The sequence below is a fragment of the Centroberyx gerrardi genome, chromosome 19 (assembly GCF_048128805.1).
Source record: "Centroberyx gerrardi isolate f3 chromosome 19, fCenGer3.hap1.cur.20231027, whole genome shotgun sequence".
Classification (NCBI taxonomy): Eukaryota; Metazoa; Chordata; class Actinopteri; order Beryciformes; family Berycidae; genus Centroberyx; species Centroberyx gerrardi.
Window position 1 is genome coordinate 21,499,610 of NC_136015.1, and position 14,048 is coordinate 21,513,657.

General features: G+C 39.2%; 3 protein-coding genes across 3 annotated transcripts in view; 2 read left to right on the forward strand and 1 right to left on the reverse strand.

Annotated features, from left to right (window-relative positions):
- The window catches only part of bmp8a (bone morphogenetic protein 8a), a 15,169-nt gene extending 11,666 nt beyond the window's left edge, over positions 1-3,503 (forward strand). Inside the window, 3 exon segments of the mRNA XM_078290604.1 lie at positions 563-642; positions 1,335-1,445; positions 2,206-3,503. Coding sequence (XP_078146730.1) covers positions 563-642; positions 1,335-1,445; positions 2,206-2,355 — 341 coding nt within the window. The 3' untranslated portion in view covers positions 2,356-3,503.
- Positions 3,504-4,280: 777 nt separating this feature from the next.
- Positions 4,281-7,969, reverse strand: LOC139909708 (zinc finger protein 706). The gene is made up of 4 exons (XM_071896902.2): positions 7,920-7,969; positions 6,587-6,730; positions 6,077-6,205; positions 4,281-5,538 (listed from the first exon to the last, which is right to left on the reverse strand). The coding sequence occupies exons 2-3, from the start codon at positions 6,719-6,721 to the stop codon at positions 6,110-6,112; spliced, it is 231 nt and encodes a 76-aa protein (XP_071753003.1). The 5' UTR covers positions 6,722-6,730; positions 7,920-7,969; the 3' UTR covers positions 4,281-5,538; positions 6,077-6,109.
- A 1,566-nt stretch (positions 7,970-9,535) lies between these two features.
- Positions 9,536-13,453, forward strand: LOC139909709 (ladderlectin-like). Its single transcript, XM_071896903.2, has 5 exons — positions 9,536-9,587; positions 10,645-10,763; positions 12,434-12,568; positions 13,147-13,258; positions 13,380-13,453. The coding sequence occupies exons 1-5, from the start codon at positions 9,536-9,538 to the stop codon at positions 13,451-13,453; spliced, it is 492 nt and encodes a 163-aa protein (XP_071753004.2).
- The last annotated feature ends 595 nt before the right edge of the window (positions 13,454-14,048 follow it).

Sequence of the window (14,048 nt, forward strand, 5' to 3'; positions counted from 1 at the left end):
CCAAATTCAAGAAAAGGCTCTTATATATAAAACACCCTTAAGCAAGTTCCCCATGGGGATCATTAGTTTCACTGAATGTCATCTCATCAAATCTATGAAGACATTGCAGTTTCACTTTTCATTTTGAATTGAGTGAACTGAACTTGAAGCGAACCCAACCCTGCTGAGATACGATGTGGCTTATTCTGACTCTTCAGCTGTTTTTGAATTTAAAGAAATCTTACTTACTTGTCTTGGAGAGTTCACTTCCAAAACATAACAGGATATTCATTTTGGAAAACAATCATGAAGTCCACCGTTCAAAAGCTTTAAAATATCGTCTGAAAAGTGACCAAGAATGTACATTTTTAATGTGACGTCAATCATTTTGTAAGAGTAGGTGTCACTTTTTTCAAATTGTGGATACCTTGTTTTGGAACCCTTCACATGTGTAAAAACATGTTAGAATGAATGGTTGAATTTTAAAAAGCCATAGAAATTGTCAGTATATTCCCCCTAAATGTACATAAACATGGTTCTGTCGCTTTGTTCTCAGTAGATGTTTTGTGTTTCCTCCCTACAGACCACAGTCATGCCAACAGCGGACGTCAGGCGTGTAAAAAGCACGAGCTTTACGTCAGCTTCAGTGACCTGGGGTGGAAGGTTTGTTTATCTCATTTTTCCTCCTCTTCTTCAGGAATCTTCTACCTGTCCGCTTTACATTTCTCTTATAGTAGTTCAGTGTCATTGTTACTAAAGCTGGATTAACACTGGAGAGAGGAAAAAAAAAATAATGTGACCTAGATTTGACGGTTTCTCCAGTTTTTCCGTGTTTAATCTGCCGTGGACAGACCGTATCTAGGACAAAAGGTCAAATTTGCTAAGCAGATTTTTCCTTCCTGTATAAACTCAGTAGATTTTGCCAATCTGGATCACAAAAATATCTCTAAGATTATCTCTGCTGCATTCTACAGAAAAGACACCGGTGGCTTTAGTGTTAAGATGCTTTTGGGAAACCTGGGGCCTCGTACATTTTTATTTTTACAAATTTTTGTGCTTCTGACCAAACTGAAGCCATAGCTGTGATTTATGACAAACCGATCTTAACGTACAAATAATCATATTTTTGTATTATTTTCTGTAATATATCTGTATAAAGCGATAGTGATAACCTGTTATGATAAACAAAAAATGTAAATAATTTATATCATCCGAAGAAAGAATGGCATAATTATAGTCTAGATATGGGTCATATTCTTTGAAATTATCATATAAAGGGTGAAGTGAAAGAGCGTTTTTTCTAACTGAGGCCCCGGACCATAAAGTAAATTTCTTGGCCCCTCTCTGCTCGTCAGGACTGGGTTTTGGCCCCCACAGGATACTCGGCCTACTACTGTGATGGAGAGTGCCTCTACCCTCTGGGCTCCTGCATGAACGCCACCAACCACGCCCTCATCCAGCAAGTGGTCAGTACCATGATGACGAGTACAGGAGAGACGGGTTTTATAAAACAACCTACTGCAACATATGGATTTATCCCTTCATTTATCTCTTTTCTTTCATTCACTGGCAAGACTTTTCAGTGATCTAATCTACTGATTCTCAACCTTTTTCATATCAAGGACCCTAATTTAGTCCACATTAGGACCACGAACCCCCCAATTTGATTCGATTTTGTCTCGGACCCAAATCTGAGCATATTTTTATTGTTAGATTTTGTCCAGAATTTCATGACTCTCTGTATTGCAGGTAGAGAGATAACAGTGAGACTATGATCAAAATAGTCATTCTTCTACATTCTCTAATTGTGTTAACTTCTTACAAATGAAGTAACAGAGAAGTTTAACACCTCATCATTTTGCTGGGGACCCCCATGGAACCCCCTCAAGGACCCCTGGTGGTCCCCGGACCCCATGTTGAGAATCCCTGATCTAATCCATTTATTTACACACTAATATTTGAATACCTGTTTGTTCGACGTCTTCTATTATATTTCTTTCCCCAGCACCTCTCTATCAAACATGACCAGTTTAGAGATGATAATATTTGTTACAGCTGTTGTGGCTTTGACCCTTGCACTCCATGCTATTCTTTGCTTTGAGATGTTGAAAATCTAGAAAGGAATTGAAGCTTATCCTACTGTTGCGCTCAATTGCAAGTCTCTCTGGATATCAGACATCGTCAGCTAGATCTTGAGAATGTAAATGTCCCCCTCTGCTCCGGCAGGTGCACCTCCTGAAGCCTGATGAGGTTCCCAAGGCGTGCTGCGCCCCCACCAAGCTCAGCCCCATCTCCGTCCTCTTCTACGACGACAACAACAACGTCATCCTCAAAAAGCACCGGAACATGGTGGTGAAGACCTGTGGATGTCTATGATAGCCAGCAGAGCCCGTTCAGTAGCCTGGAGACAGATCGAGTCCAGTCCAGGACCAAAAAAAAAAAAAAACACACATGGATATTAAATTTTTAACATGAACTCTGCAGAAACCACCTTTTAAGGGGAAGGAGCTTGACGACACAGGCACCAAAAATCTGACTGAACAGGTCTGAACCTATATGTATAAAGTTTCTTAGAGTTTGAGTGCTGATCTAGAATCAGTGACTCTTGAATAGTAATTTTTCCTGATCAGAAAAGGAAATGTCACTGATTCCAAATCAGTGCTCTTACTCAGAGGCTTTATACAGGGCTACTACACATTTTCAGTTCGAAATTACAACTTTTTCAGGGTCTTTATTTCTTGACTGGATTTCAAGATGTTGGTTCATGTTCAATATGATGTACAGTATGCTCAAAGTGGCTGGACAACACAACTGTCAACTGGGCCTTATCACTCTAAAGCTGAAGATTAGTCTTCATAACAAACATGTGACATGACAGTGGGTCTACAACTTTATCAAATTGTTCTGAACAGTTGTTTTTTTCCCAATTTGTACTTTTCCAAAGTACCGTACTTTAAAGTATTTTCCAACTTTTCAAGAGCACAAATTTATCAAATTCAAATCCCCATCATTTCCCCAGACTATCCAGAGTGGCGTAGGAAATGTCCCCTGATCTTTTCATGGCTGTCTCAAAGGGAGAAACTACTACTGTATGTCTGTTAGCCTCAGGACTCACTCTGGGTTCATAGATGTTTTCACAGATTCATCTTAAATCAACACAGCAGCAAATTGAGATTACCCACTGAATATTTACATTTATGTGCTCAGGCTAATTGAGGTTTGGGAAACTTTAACCACACATGATATTAGATGGCATTAGAGGGTCTTAGTGAGTTGTATGCCTTACATGAAATATTAACTGACAGCATTGTTATTGTGGCAATACACAAGTCTGAGAGATTATATTGGCCAGATGGCCAGGTTAGCCTTCACTGAACCATCATGATTTTTTTCCCTTTCCTAGAGGATCAGCAGTAGACCAACACCGCATTTGCATTTGTGTATTTTTGTACAAATCAATTATGTCTCAATGCTAAAGTCATTCCTGTTCAACTCTCCACTTTATAATAAAAAATGAGATATGGCGAGATTTGTGCTCACTCACTAACCGGTACAAGTTGGCAGCAATGGAAAATCTCTGTTAAGATTTTACTGGAGGGCAGTGAAGACGTTTGGGTCTTTTTTTTTTTTCCCTTAAGTCCTTGCCTGTGCTCTGCATTACATTTCTCCTTCTCAAAACTGACTTTAACCAACCAGAATCAATGGACCCAATTCCACACAATCATGGTAGATTGAAATGTAATTAGTATCTGTGTCACTATGGATACCATCACATCTTTCATGTGCCATTTTTAAAATACATGATTCATGGCCAGAGTTCCCACACACATCAAAATCAAGTACTTTTCAATGACTTTCAATGTCTTGTTTAGTGAAATTCAAGGACTCACACTTGGCATGTTTTGGGGTGAGACATGACTGTTCAAAATCAGACATCATAAAGGTTTCTTTTTTTTTTTCCCCACTTGTGATCATGTCAAGAAATGCCATCATAGGGTTTTCCTCAGGATGTTAAGTGTTGGGTAGTATACTTTAATACATTTGGAAAAAAAAAAAGAAAAAAGACAAAGTACTTTCAATGCCCTCCATCATTTTCAAAAACTTTTAAGGTCTCATTTAATTTCTCAAATCCACAAACTCAAGGATTTGCAAGGCCCGTGGGAAGCCTGCATTGCATTTTCTCTTTCTCATTTACACAAAATTAGCAGAGAAGAACGGTCACTTTAAATACATCGCTCAATTTATTGAAAAGGGTAAAAAGCAAAAATAATACAATATAACGGTGGAAACAAATTTGTGAATCTTATTTCGCCTGCTAGGAAATCTATGAAGAACCGAAACAGGGCTTCATCATGTTGGCAGTTACTGAACTAAAATCTTAAAATCTCAGTCCTTGGGGCTTCTTACAATTCCTTCATACACTGACCATTCAAACTACAGCTGAAATGATTGATAACCACAGAAGAGTGTATGGGAGGTTTACAAATACTTGTGTTAGAACTGCTAAAATTAAAATTAAAATTGGAGCTAGGTTTCCGAAACAAATCTCCTCCTAGCTTCACTTAAATCCAGTGGGACAAAAATGATCTTATTGCCAAGATTGTTTAGGGAAAATTGACTGTGGATAATAGCGTCAAGAGTGAGCAGAAGTAGCAAAAAACAGCAACACGCTACAATACTTGATAACTGTGTGGTCGATCATGAGGTACTGTTTATCTAGGTGTTACTGAGTGTGGACACCTATGGAGCAGCAGCAGCGCAGAGGAGGCACGGCTGTGGAGTCCATCGCTCTTGTTCGATAAAAACCATGCATCTCCAAAAAATCCCCCCCCCCCCAAGAACTAATAATACGCATTTTCTCATTGACACCCATATATTTCTGAAATGATACAATGGGATTTTAGTAGTTTTCCCAAGGCCCGGAGGTCATGAAACTGATTCAAACAAACAACCATGTTAATTTTCAACTCAAATGAAAGAAAAACACCAAAATTTGCTAGATTTTTTTTACCCAACAGCTGTGCCATGTGTGGATGAAGGTGATGGATTCTATAGTAGGGGTCTTGAATGTGCCATCTATACCTCACTGTGGACGACGGAGAGTGTTCAAGAAAGTACAACCAGCTGCCAGCCAGCCGACATTCAAAAATAACTTCTTTTTTTTTTTTTTTTAAACTTTGCAAGGTAGCCTTTTCCATAGTTCAACAAATTTTCCAACTATTTGGCATTCTCAGCGCTCTGACATCTTCAGTCCAAGATCATTTTCGTATTAGTAACGTTCGCAGGCAAACTTGCTGGTTCTGCTTTCTGGGAAACCCCCCTCTGGAAGAGCAAGGGTAGTTGTACACAAAATAAATATAAAAACGTGGTGCTGGTGCACTTCTGCCCCTTCGTTCTGGTTTTGTTCTCTTACACAAACACACGCTCACACACACATACATCCCCTCCCTCCTCCCCCATCCCAACCATGTTGTCCATTAATATCGAAGGGTCCCAGTGTTCGTCATCAACATCCTTCAGGCTTCATGATTCAGCGGTAAATCCATGGTCACTGTGTATCTGTAAGTAACAATGTGTGTTTAAGTTCTCCATGTCTTAATGTTCACAGTTTGTTTGGCAATACTAATAGAGGCAAGTTAACTTGGCAAAAAAACTTCAGGTTATTTTTATTAACAGCTTTCTATTCCAGTGCAGCTTGGGTTTTTCTTTACTCACATGCTACTGAGTATTTTAATGTTAAATGTTCACTTTACCATCTCTACTTACTGCTATTGTTCAAATGATTATTTAAATACTTCAATACCAATTCTAATCCTTCTATAACCAAGGACAATTTTGCATATCACGAATGTGACCAGCTGCTGGTTCTCCCTCTGAAGTGTCTTACAGCTTACATTCAGTTAATTCTACAAGATAAGCTTAAAACAAACAAAACCTCTTACAGTAAAAAAAGTTTTTCTGGGTTCAGTTAAATCAAAAATATAAAATTCAATGTAGTGCTTCTTGTCTGGTATATAATCAGCTGTTACCTGCAGATAATATGGTTTGACGTCTTCATCTACAAAAGGGATTACAGTGGTACTACAGTTGGTCTTACCCAGCTTTTAGGTCCAGTCCAGCCAGTGGTCCTTTATGCCTGAACATCGGCCAGCTCAGGAGGCATGGGGGACTTCGGGTGTTTGCTTTCGAAGTGCTGCTTGAATGTCTTGGGGTCAGGCATCTGCGTCTGGAAGGAAGAGTCAAATCAAGGCATTAGTTTCGCATGAACACAAATGACACTAAAAAAATGGATCAAAAAAATCAATTTTGAACCCAACTGTGGCCAAATGCCTTAGGCCTACTGTGGGTCGAAAAGTGACATAAAACAGCAAATAATGCCCTACCCAATAACTTAGACAAACTCATTGAAATAACTAGTTATTACAGTATCCACATACTACAGAGTACAGCAAGTACCAAGCGTTTCTGATGAGTTAGTGAGTGAACAAAACAGATATGTGACACCATTCATACATTTTCTGGGCCTTCACTGAATACCTAGAAGTCCTGGAGGGTTCCTTACTAGTCACAACTAAAATATACTCTTATCTGGCGGTCCAGTGCTCACCCGGCAGACAGGGCAGGTGTGGACCAGAGCTGCCTTGGCTGCAGTCTTCTGGTCGGCGCCTTGCCCTTTCTTCTTCTCCGCTGCCTTCTTTGCGTTCTTTTGCTGGGACTGGATCTTCTGCTGCCCACGAGCCATGGCCCTCTGCTATATATTGGAACGAAACAGTCGATTAGTTGATTTTTGCTGGTGCTTAGCACACTCTGGATGACTGCCTAAAAATGGCAAATAAAAGCAGGGTGGAAAATCAACATCAGCTGGTAGATTTTGGCTGCAATTGGTAAATTTGTTGACTTTACCAGTCACTTTGGCAGGTAACCAACAATCATTTGGAGGCCTTTATGTACTACTACTTTACTTTCTATTAGTAAAATAGTCAAAGTGCCGAATACTTTGCAGTGTGACTACTCCACAATAGTGTAACCTCCACAAAAAGTATAACCTGCCTGCCTAGCTACTAATATGCTGCTGGTAAAGTCATATGAAGGTTTCAAATATGACTATGTGCAGAAAAACAGCATTAATCCAGGTGGGATATTTCAAAGATGAAATATTGTATTTTTTGGTATACCAACCTTTAAAAAGTTAAGCAGCAGGCCCTGGACCCAGAGTGAAATATTACCTGGCTCTAGTTTTCTGTGTTTTTTACATTTAAGTACTATGTATATGTTTTTCAGATAGTTAAATTACTGACACTTAACCACTCACGAGGTCATATTAGGAAAAATGGCCTAACGTTATCAAAACAAAGCGTTGCTTTTAACCTTTAAAACTGGCTCATCACGCCGGCGTTAACGTTAAGACACGGTTTCAGCTAATGTTGGACTGGCTATGTTAGTACATTTAAAACCTCGCCTAAACTAATTCACAACACAAACACATAAACTTTAAAGTAATTAATGTTGACTAACGCTGCGGCCATGTTAGCAAAACTAGAACAGTTAACGGTTACATTATTAATCTGCATCTCAAATGCCGAATTTATTCCAATTTATTTATCAAGAGAGTTACTTCTCACCAACCGCTGCCATAAATGTATGGTTGTTGTTAACACTGTAAACACACGCTGGTATTATAGGGTCAGCAATTTTATTTAAGTTAACGTTAGCTAAAAACTGTCAACACCGTCCACACACAGGCCTTTTCAGCCGGCGCCGCCTTGCTAAACTTGTTAGCTAGAAAAGCTAACATCACATGTGACTCCGAGTTACTAATCCGTACAGTATTATTGGAACAAAATGAAAATCGGTTTCAGTACAACGAGCCGTTAGCTAACACGAAATGATATAGCAACGTCTAAACGATAAGTAATCTGTCCACTTTCAAGCGAATTTACCTTCGAGATGTGTCTCTCTCTTGGCTCTTCTGTCGTTTCCTTTTTGAATGCCAGAGGAAAGTTCAAAGAAGGTTTCTAAGGTTACCGTTTACCTAACGCCGCACTAATGCAGCGTACAGCGCCCCCACGCGGCCGGGAGGCCGAGCTTCATCTTCGGACTTCAGCCATTAGTAAACAAGTTATACTAATTGAAAATAGAACTGCTTATTAACATCTTTACCATGTTTCATAGCAATTGAGCAAACCGTCATTAAGTAAGGGCCATTTTTATTATACTTTTTATTGGCTGGATATTAATTAATGTTGCTGTATGGCCAAATTTGCATGAAAATTCATATGCAAGTTCCAAGTGGAAATTCACACACGATCCTTGAGTTTGATAACAATAGCTCAATAGCTTATATAATAGGCCACAGTTTTTGCCTACTACCTGGCCCTAGACCATGTGTACCACATTTCAGCACAATTGGTCAACCCAGATCAGAGATATCGATCTATATCGAACACTAAGGAAATGCTCAGTGTTTCCTGTTAATCACTCACCAAGATTCATCCACCACAGTTCAGAGTATTTTACTTTAGCACGAGCATCATGTTTTATATCCCTTGGCTGTAGCTCATGGAGTTATTATCAACATAAGTCCTTTTGATATCAGTGACTATAAGCCTTTGACACATTAACAGGCTGCCAATAAAGGCTTATCTGAATGACAGTTTTTCTTTTCATAATAAGCCAATAAAACACAGTTGCCGTTGTGTTTACACTTGTTTATGAGAAATCTTTGCTTAGAAAATAGTATTAGTGTTTAGTAGTAGAAGTAGTGCATGCATTTTGAATATGCATTGTGCATTGAAAATATCAATCAGTAGATTTCAGGATTGTTTTTCCTGCTAAATGACCTTTTTGCCCTGTCTGGATCACAGCTGCATACATGAAATGAAGTAAAAGTGCAAAATAGCAGAAAAACAAAAAGGGAGACGTAAAGATGAAAGTTACAATAAAAGTTTGTTATTAAACTAAACATCGGCTCCTGTTGTCGAGAAAGCAGGTCAGCAACATATGTTCGACAGAACAGAATCAGATATTTTAGTGTACAAGACAGACGCTTCCCCATAATCTTACGCTGAATATTATAAAAGACTCATGAACTGATCTGATCAGGAGGTGTGAGCCAGTTCTGCAGAATGATAAGTACGTTCTCTGGAAATCACTTTATCCTCATACTGCAATAAAGTAGCTAAAGACATAAAACTTCCACAACAATGACGTCAAAAGAATCGTTGAAATTTCTTTAGAAGCAAACTGTTATCACTATCTAGTAAATAATTATTTGAAATTCATGTGAGTTTCCTTGTTTCTGTATATAAGTGCTCTTTTCTCCACAGCTTTCCAGAACCTACAGACACTCAGCTGAAATATTCACTCTAGCAGGTGAGACTTTTGGGTTACATGCGTCTTAATAGGGGAGTTTTTCATCAGAGCTTGTGTTTGAATAACTGCTTATCCAGTCTGCTACTTTCACTCAAGGAGTTGATGTTGATTCTCTGATGTGTTTTCTAATGATTTTCTGATTCTTTGATTTTCATTGCAGGAGTCCAGTTCACCACTGTAAACAATGCTGACCATTTTTCTTCTCTGCGCTCTGTTCGCTCTGAGCGGTGCAACAGGTGAGACTCACCAACACACAGAGCCTGTCTCCCCCTTTTAGACTCTCAGCCTGTTTGTTTAAACTGCAGTCAGGCTCTCATAGTTTTTATGCTTATGATGAAATTTGAGCAGACAACAAAATCAGAGTGATGATGCATACTGAGTGTTCAAAAACTCATCTTGTCTTACCTTAGAGCCCCAGGTGGAGACCAGAGCAGAGCAGCACCCCCCTCTGGATAAGGTCGTTTCTGCAGCTCATGGTACAGTCTCTCCTCATGTTATTATTAGTAATACTGTATATTTACACTACCTCATGTATTAGAGGTCTAATTTACCACGAGGCTTCAGTTTTAGGTTTTTTTTTCCATTCTTCACAAAACATTGAAGTGGTTTGAACCCTTTCCATGTACTAAACATACTGCATTCAATATTAAATCCCTTGTCACACAGATTCTTCTGTTAAACAGCACTATTGAAAGCCCACCTGTGGCACAAAGGGCTAAAAATCAGATTTACTCTTCTTGTGCAGATTCAATGTTAAAACAGTAAAATGTGAGAAGGGTAGAGGATAGAGGAATTAAAAGAAGTAGCTCTGGTAGATAGTTAACTGTTGGTCTACTCGTCTTCTGCTGCAGATCCAATGGAGCAGATGGCTGCTGTTGAGCAGAACATGCCTCTAGGTAAGAGAGGATAGCTTGGACAGAGACTTGAATTCATCCAACACCAAAACATTAATTTAAAAGATAATGAAAGCAGGAGGCTGGCATGATGGTTAGAGAGGCTGCCTTCAAGGTAAAGAGATGCTGGTTCAATTCCCTGTAGGGATAGTGCACAATACTGCTGAAGTGCCCCTGAACCCATATATATATACTGATCTGCTCAATGGATGTTGAAAACTGATAACCATCAACTAAATATTGTGATACAACACTACAAGGATACATTTAGGGAAACCAGGCCTTGATCATCAGTTAATGAGTCCACACTTTTCTCTTCCAGAGGAGAGGCCAGAGGAGCTTCTGGCTGAGGAGGCAGGAAGGCTGGAGGAAGAGGAGGCTCAGGCTCAGGAGGCGGCAGGAGCAGAGGAGCTGGGTGACGGTGTGGAGAGCAGGAGCCGCTGTTCGTCAGGCTGGACCCAATATGGATCCAGATGCTTTGTCTTCATCAGCAGCTCAAGGACCTGGCCAGAGGCAGAGGTAAGGCCTGAAGGGGTTCATTCCCAAATTCTCTGTATCCATTTGAAATATAACGGCTACCTCAGTATTTCCTTACCCAGTATTACTTCAATAAATAAGTCAAGAGTCAATTTTATTTGTATAGCACATTTCATACACAGGTAAACTCAATGTGTTTCACATTAAAGGCCAAAAATAGTGGCAATAAACAGATAAGGAAATACAATACAAAACACAATCCAAAAAAAATCAAAATACAGCTTTTAAAACCCCGTCCTACCCCTACAACAGCACTTACATACACACACACACACACACACACACACACACACACACACACACACACACACACACACACACACACACACACACACACACACACACACTCTCACACTCTCTCACACACACACAGACTAAAGCAGAACCACACAAAGGCACTAACTAGCTAAAGGCCTGAGGAAAAAATGCAGGTTGTAAGATGGCTCTTAAATCAGGCAGTTTGTTCCAAAGAATAGCACCAAAGTGACTAAATGCACCTTCACCTGATTAAAAGTTTTTTTCTAGGTACAGTTAGGAGATGCATGCCTGATTATCTGAGAGATCTTATTGGCCAGTGAGCAGGTCAGAAATGTATTTAGGACCTAAACCATTTAGAGCCTTGTAAACAAGCAATAATATTGAAATCAGATATATACCACAACACAGTGTGGAAAGTGGGGAAAACACCAGACTGTAGGGAGGCATTAATAATATGCAATAGATCACGTGATAGGCAGTGAAAGACACATTTAAACAGTTTTGTGGGAATAGAATCAAGAGAGCAGCAGGTAGAAGACTTTAGCTGCTGTATCACCTCCTCAAGATCATTGGATTTAATGGGTGAAAAATTACACATAGTGCCCAAAGTGGTACATTGATGTGAGGGGACAGAAAGGCTAGATTCGCCAATGCACAAGATGAAAATATTATTTCTAATAGTAGAGATTTCTTCTTGGAAGTAAATGGCAAACTCATTACATTTACTTGAAATGTTACTGATCCTAACTTGTATTAACGCAGGCAGAAGACAATCTGACTGACTGGCAGAGTTAAAAGAGTACAATTTGTTTAACAGTCCAGGCCTCTTGAGTGGTATAAAAACTTTATTATAAATAAAGCTTTATTATAAATAAATTATAAAAAAAAATGATTGACAATCCTAGAAAGGACAGCTAAGTTAGGTGTATTACATTGATCATTTAGGTGGGGTTTTGATAGGTGGGAGGTGAATGATGCAGTTACTTTGAGGGGGCGTGGTAGGCCTATTTCTCAGTCATCTAAGAGGGCAATAAGGATTATTTCCTCCTCAAAAGTGATATTTTATGAGTCCAGTGATAGTTAGTGGTAACTACCACCCTGATAAGAATAAAATTCTGGGGGAAAAACTGAATATTAAAAAAAAAGTTAAATTTAGAGGTACTGAATGTCAGCAGAAAATATCAGATATCTGCTTGACTGACAGTTGCCTTCCCCTTGAACTGCCAACTTTACAGCTGATGCTGTCACTATGAAATGCATTACAGCCGCTGAAGACATTTTTGCAATATTTCTTTGTTACAGAATTTTGCATTCAAAGTTTTGGAAGTGCAGACTCTTGATGAGGCCAAACTGTGTCTTTCTGCATTAAGAGCGGTTTCTCTCTTCTTTTACAGCGCTATTGTTTGCACTTTGGTGCCAACCTTGCCTCCGTCCACAGCTTTGAGGAGTACCATTACATCCAGGAGATCGTGAGGAGGAACACTGGTGGTTTCCCTCGAACCTGGATCGGTGGCACTGACACAGCTCAGGTAGCAAACTCATCAGTTTACCCAGATCAATCCAGACATGTGTTAAGTGTGTTTTCTTTCTGTCAAACACATATGTATGGCAAAAAAGATTTTGCCAGCAGAATGCTCAAGCTTAAGTATGAAGTGTTCAAATGTATTTATCCATCTGTCATGCAAATACACCCTGGAGTCTCAAAATTCAGATCTGACCCCTCAGCTCTTGAAGTTTAGTCTCAGAGTGGTAGCGCTCATTTAGGATCGGTTCAGACTTTGAGTTCACATACCAATGATATAGCCTTCATTCTCAGAACAGACTGAATAAAAGAACATTTTTATGGGAAGGAATGTCAAGTCTTTTAAGTCTTAAGAAAATCCCTTTCCTTTCCCACAACATTTATTCTGCAGATGCATTCAAATAAAACACACTGGCCAGTCAAGTGAATGTAGATATGATGGTGTCTCTTAGAGCAGGTTTAAGTGTGATACAGCAGATTTACAGCGCGCTATGCAAAATACATCAGACAATTTCAACAACTACAACTTTGTGCAAGTTACCAACAGTAACAAGTGATTCAATGATTCAATTTCTTTGTTAACAGGATCGCTTGTGGTTCTGGAGCGACGGTTCCAGGTTTGACATTCAGCTCTGGAACAGAGGAGAGCCCAACAACGCTGGAGGTAGAGAATACTGTGTGGAGATGAACAGTGGAGGTAGAGTAACTTTTCCATCAATCTAAACCTCCCTGTCACAAGCACGCTTCTCTAACATCTAGAGTCACATCACATTTTTGGTTTCATCCGATCTAAAAACTGTCTCTTTTGTAATTTACAGGGGAGAGCCACTGGAACGATCATGATTGTCGAACTCAGTTACCCTTTGTGTGTGCCATGAAGCTGAACTGTTAAACTCGCCCAAACAGCCACTGGAACCAGCAACGAGGAGTGAGAACAGCAAATGTTGATACTTTCTGTCATTAGTTTGTATACCTGACCAGTATAGGTGTTAAAGCGGTAAAGAAATTCAAGTTTTGTTGTGGTTCTTGATCTTCAGTTAAGTCCAAAGGGGGATTTTTTGTAGACATTGTAGAAGTTCTGCAGCTTTTCACTGCACTCTGACAAACAAAAATGAAGTTGTTTTATATTCTGTAATTATAATATTTTTATTGAAACACCTACAGTCCTGCTATATTCCAATCATTACTTGAAAGCATGTGATAGCTGACAGTCTGGGTCATTGGCAGTGGGACACACTGACTGGCAGATATCTGATTTTTAAACCACTATATTGGTCGATGTCATGGATTCAAATTCTGTTCATAAAATTTACTGTCTGCTTCTTTCACATCTTGCCTGTCACTTTCCACTGTGTATTATCTGGTAAAACAGAAATCATATAGAGATGATTGTAAGAAAAAGAAACATGGCACTGTTCAATAGTTGATCTTGTCTTAAAATTATGTACATTTATATCACTTTTTTATTTTTTTATTTTTTTACAGTA

Excerpts from the sequence above, each read along its gene's own strand:
- LOC139909708 (XM_071896902.2), bottom strand. The coding sequence starts at position 6,721 with ATGGCTCGTGGGCAGCAGAAGATCCAGTCCCAGCAAAAGAACGCAAAG. Across the intron at positions 6,206-6,586 it reads ACACCTGCCCTGTCTGCCGG|ACGCAGATGCCTGACCCCAA; the intron begins GTGAGCACTGGA and ends TCTTCCTTCCAG.
- LOC139909709 (XM_071896903.2), top strand. The coding sequence starts at position 9,536 with ATGCTGACCATTTTTCTTCTCTGCGCTCTGTTCGCTCTGAGCGGTGCA. Across the intron at positions 9,588-10,644 it reads CGCTCTGAGCGGTGCAACAG|GAGCAGAGGAGCTGGGTGAC; the intron begins GTGAGACTCACC and ends AGGAGGCGGCAG. Across the intron at positions 10,764-12,433 it reads GGACCTGGCCAGAGGCAGAG|CGCTATTGTTTGCACTTTGG; the intron begins GTAAGGCCTGAA and ends CTTCTTTTACAG.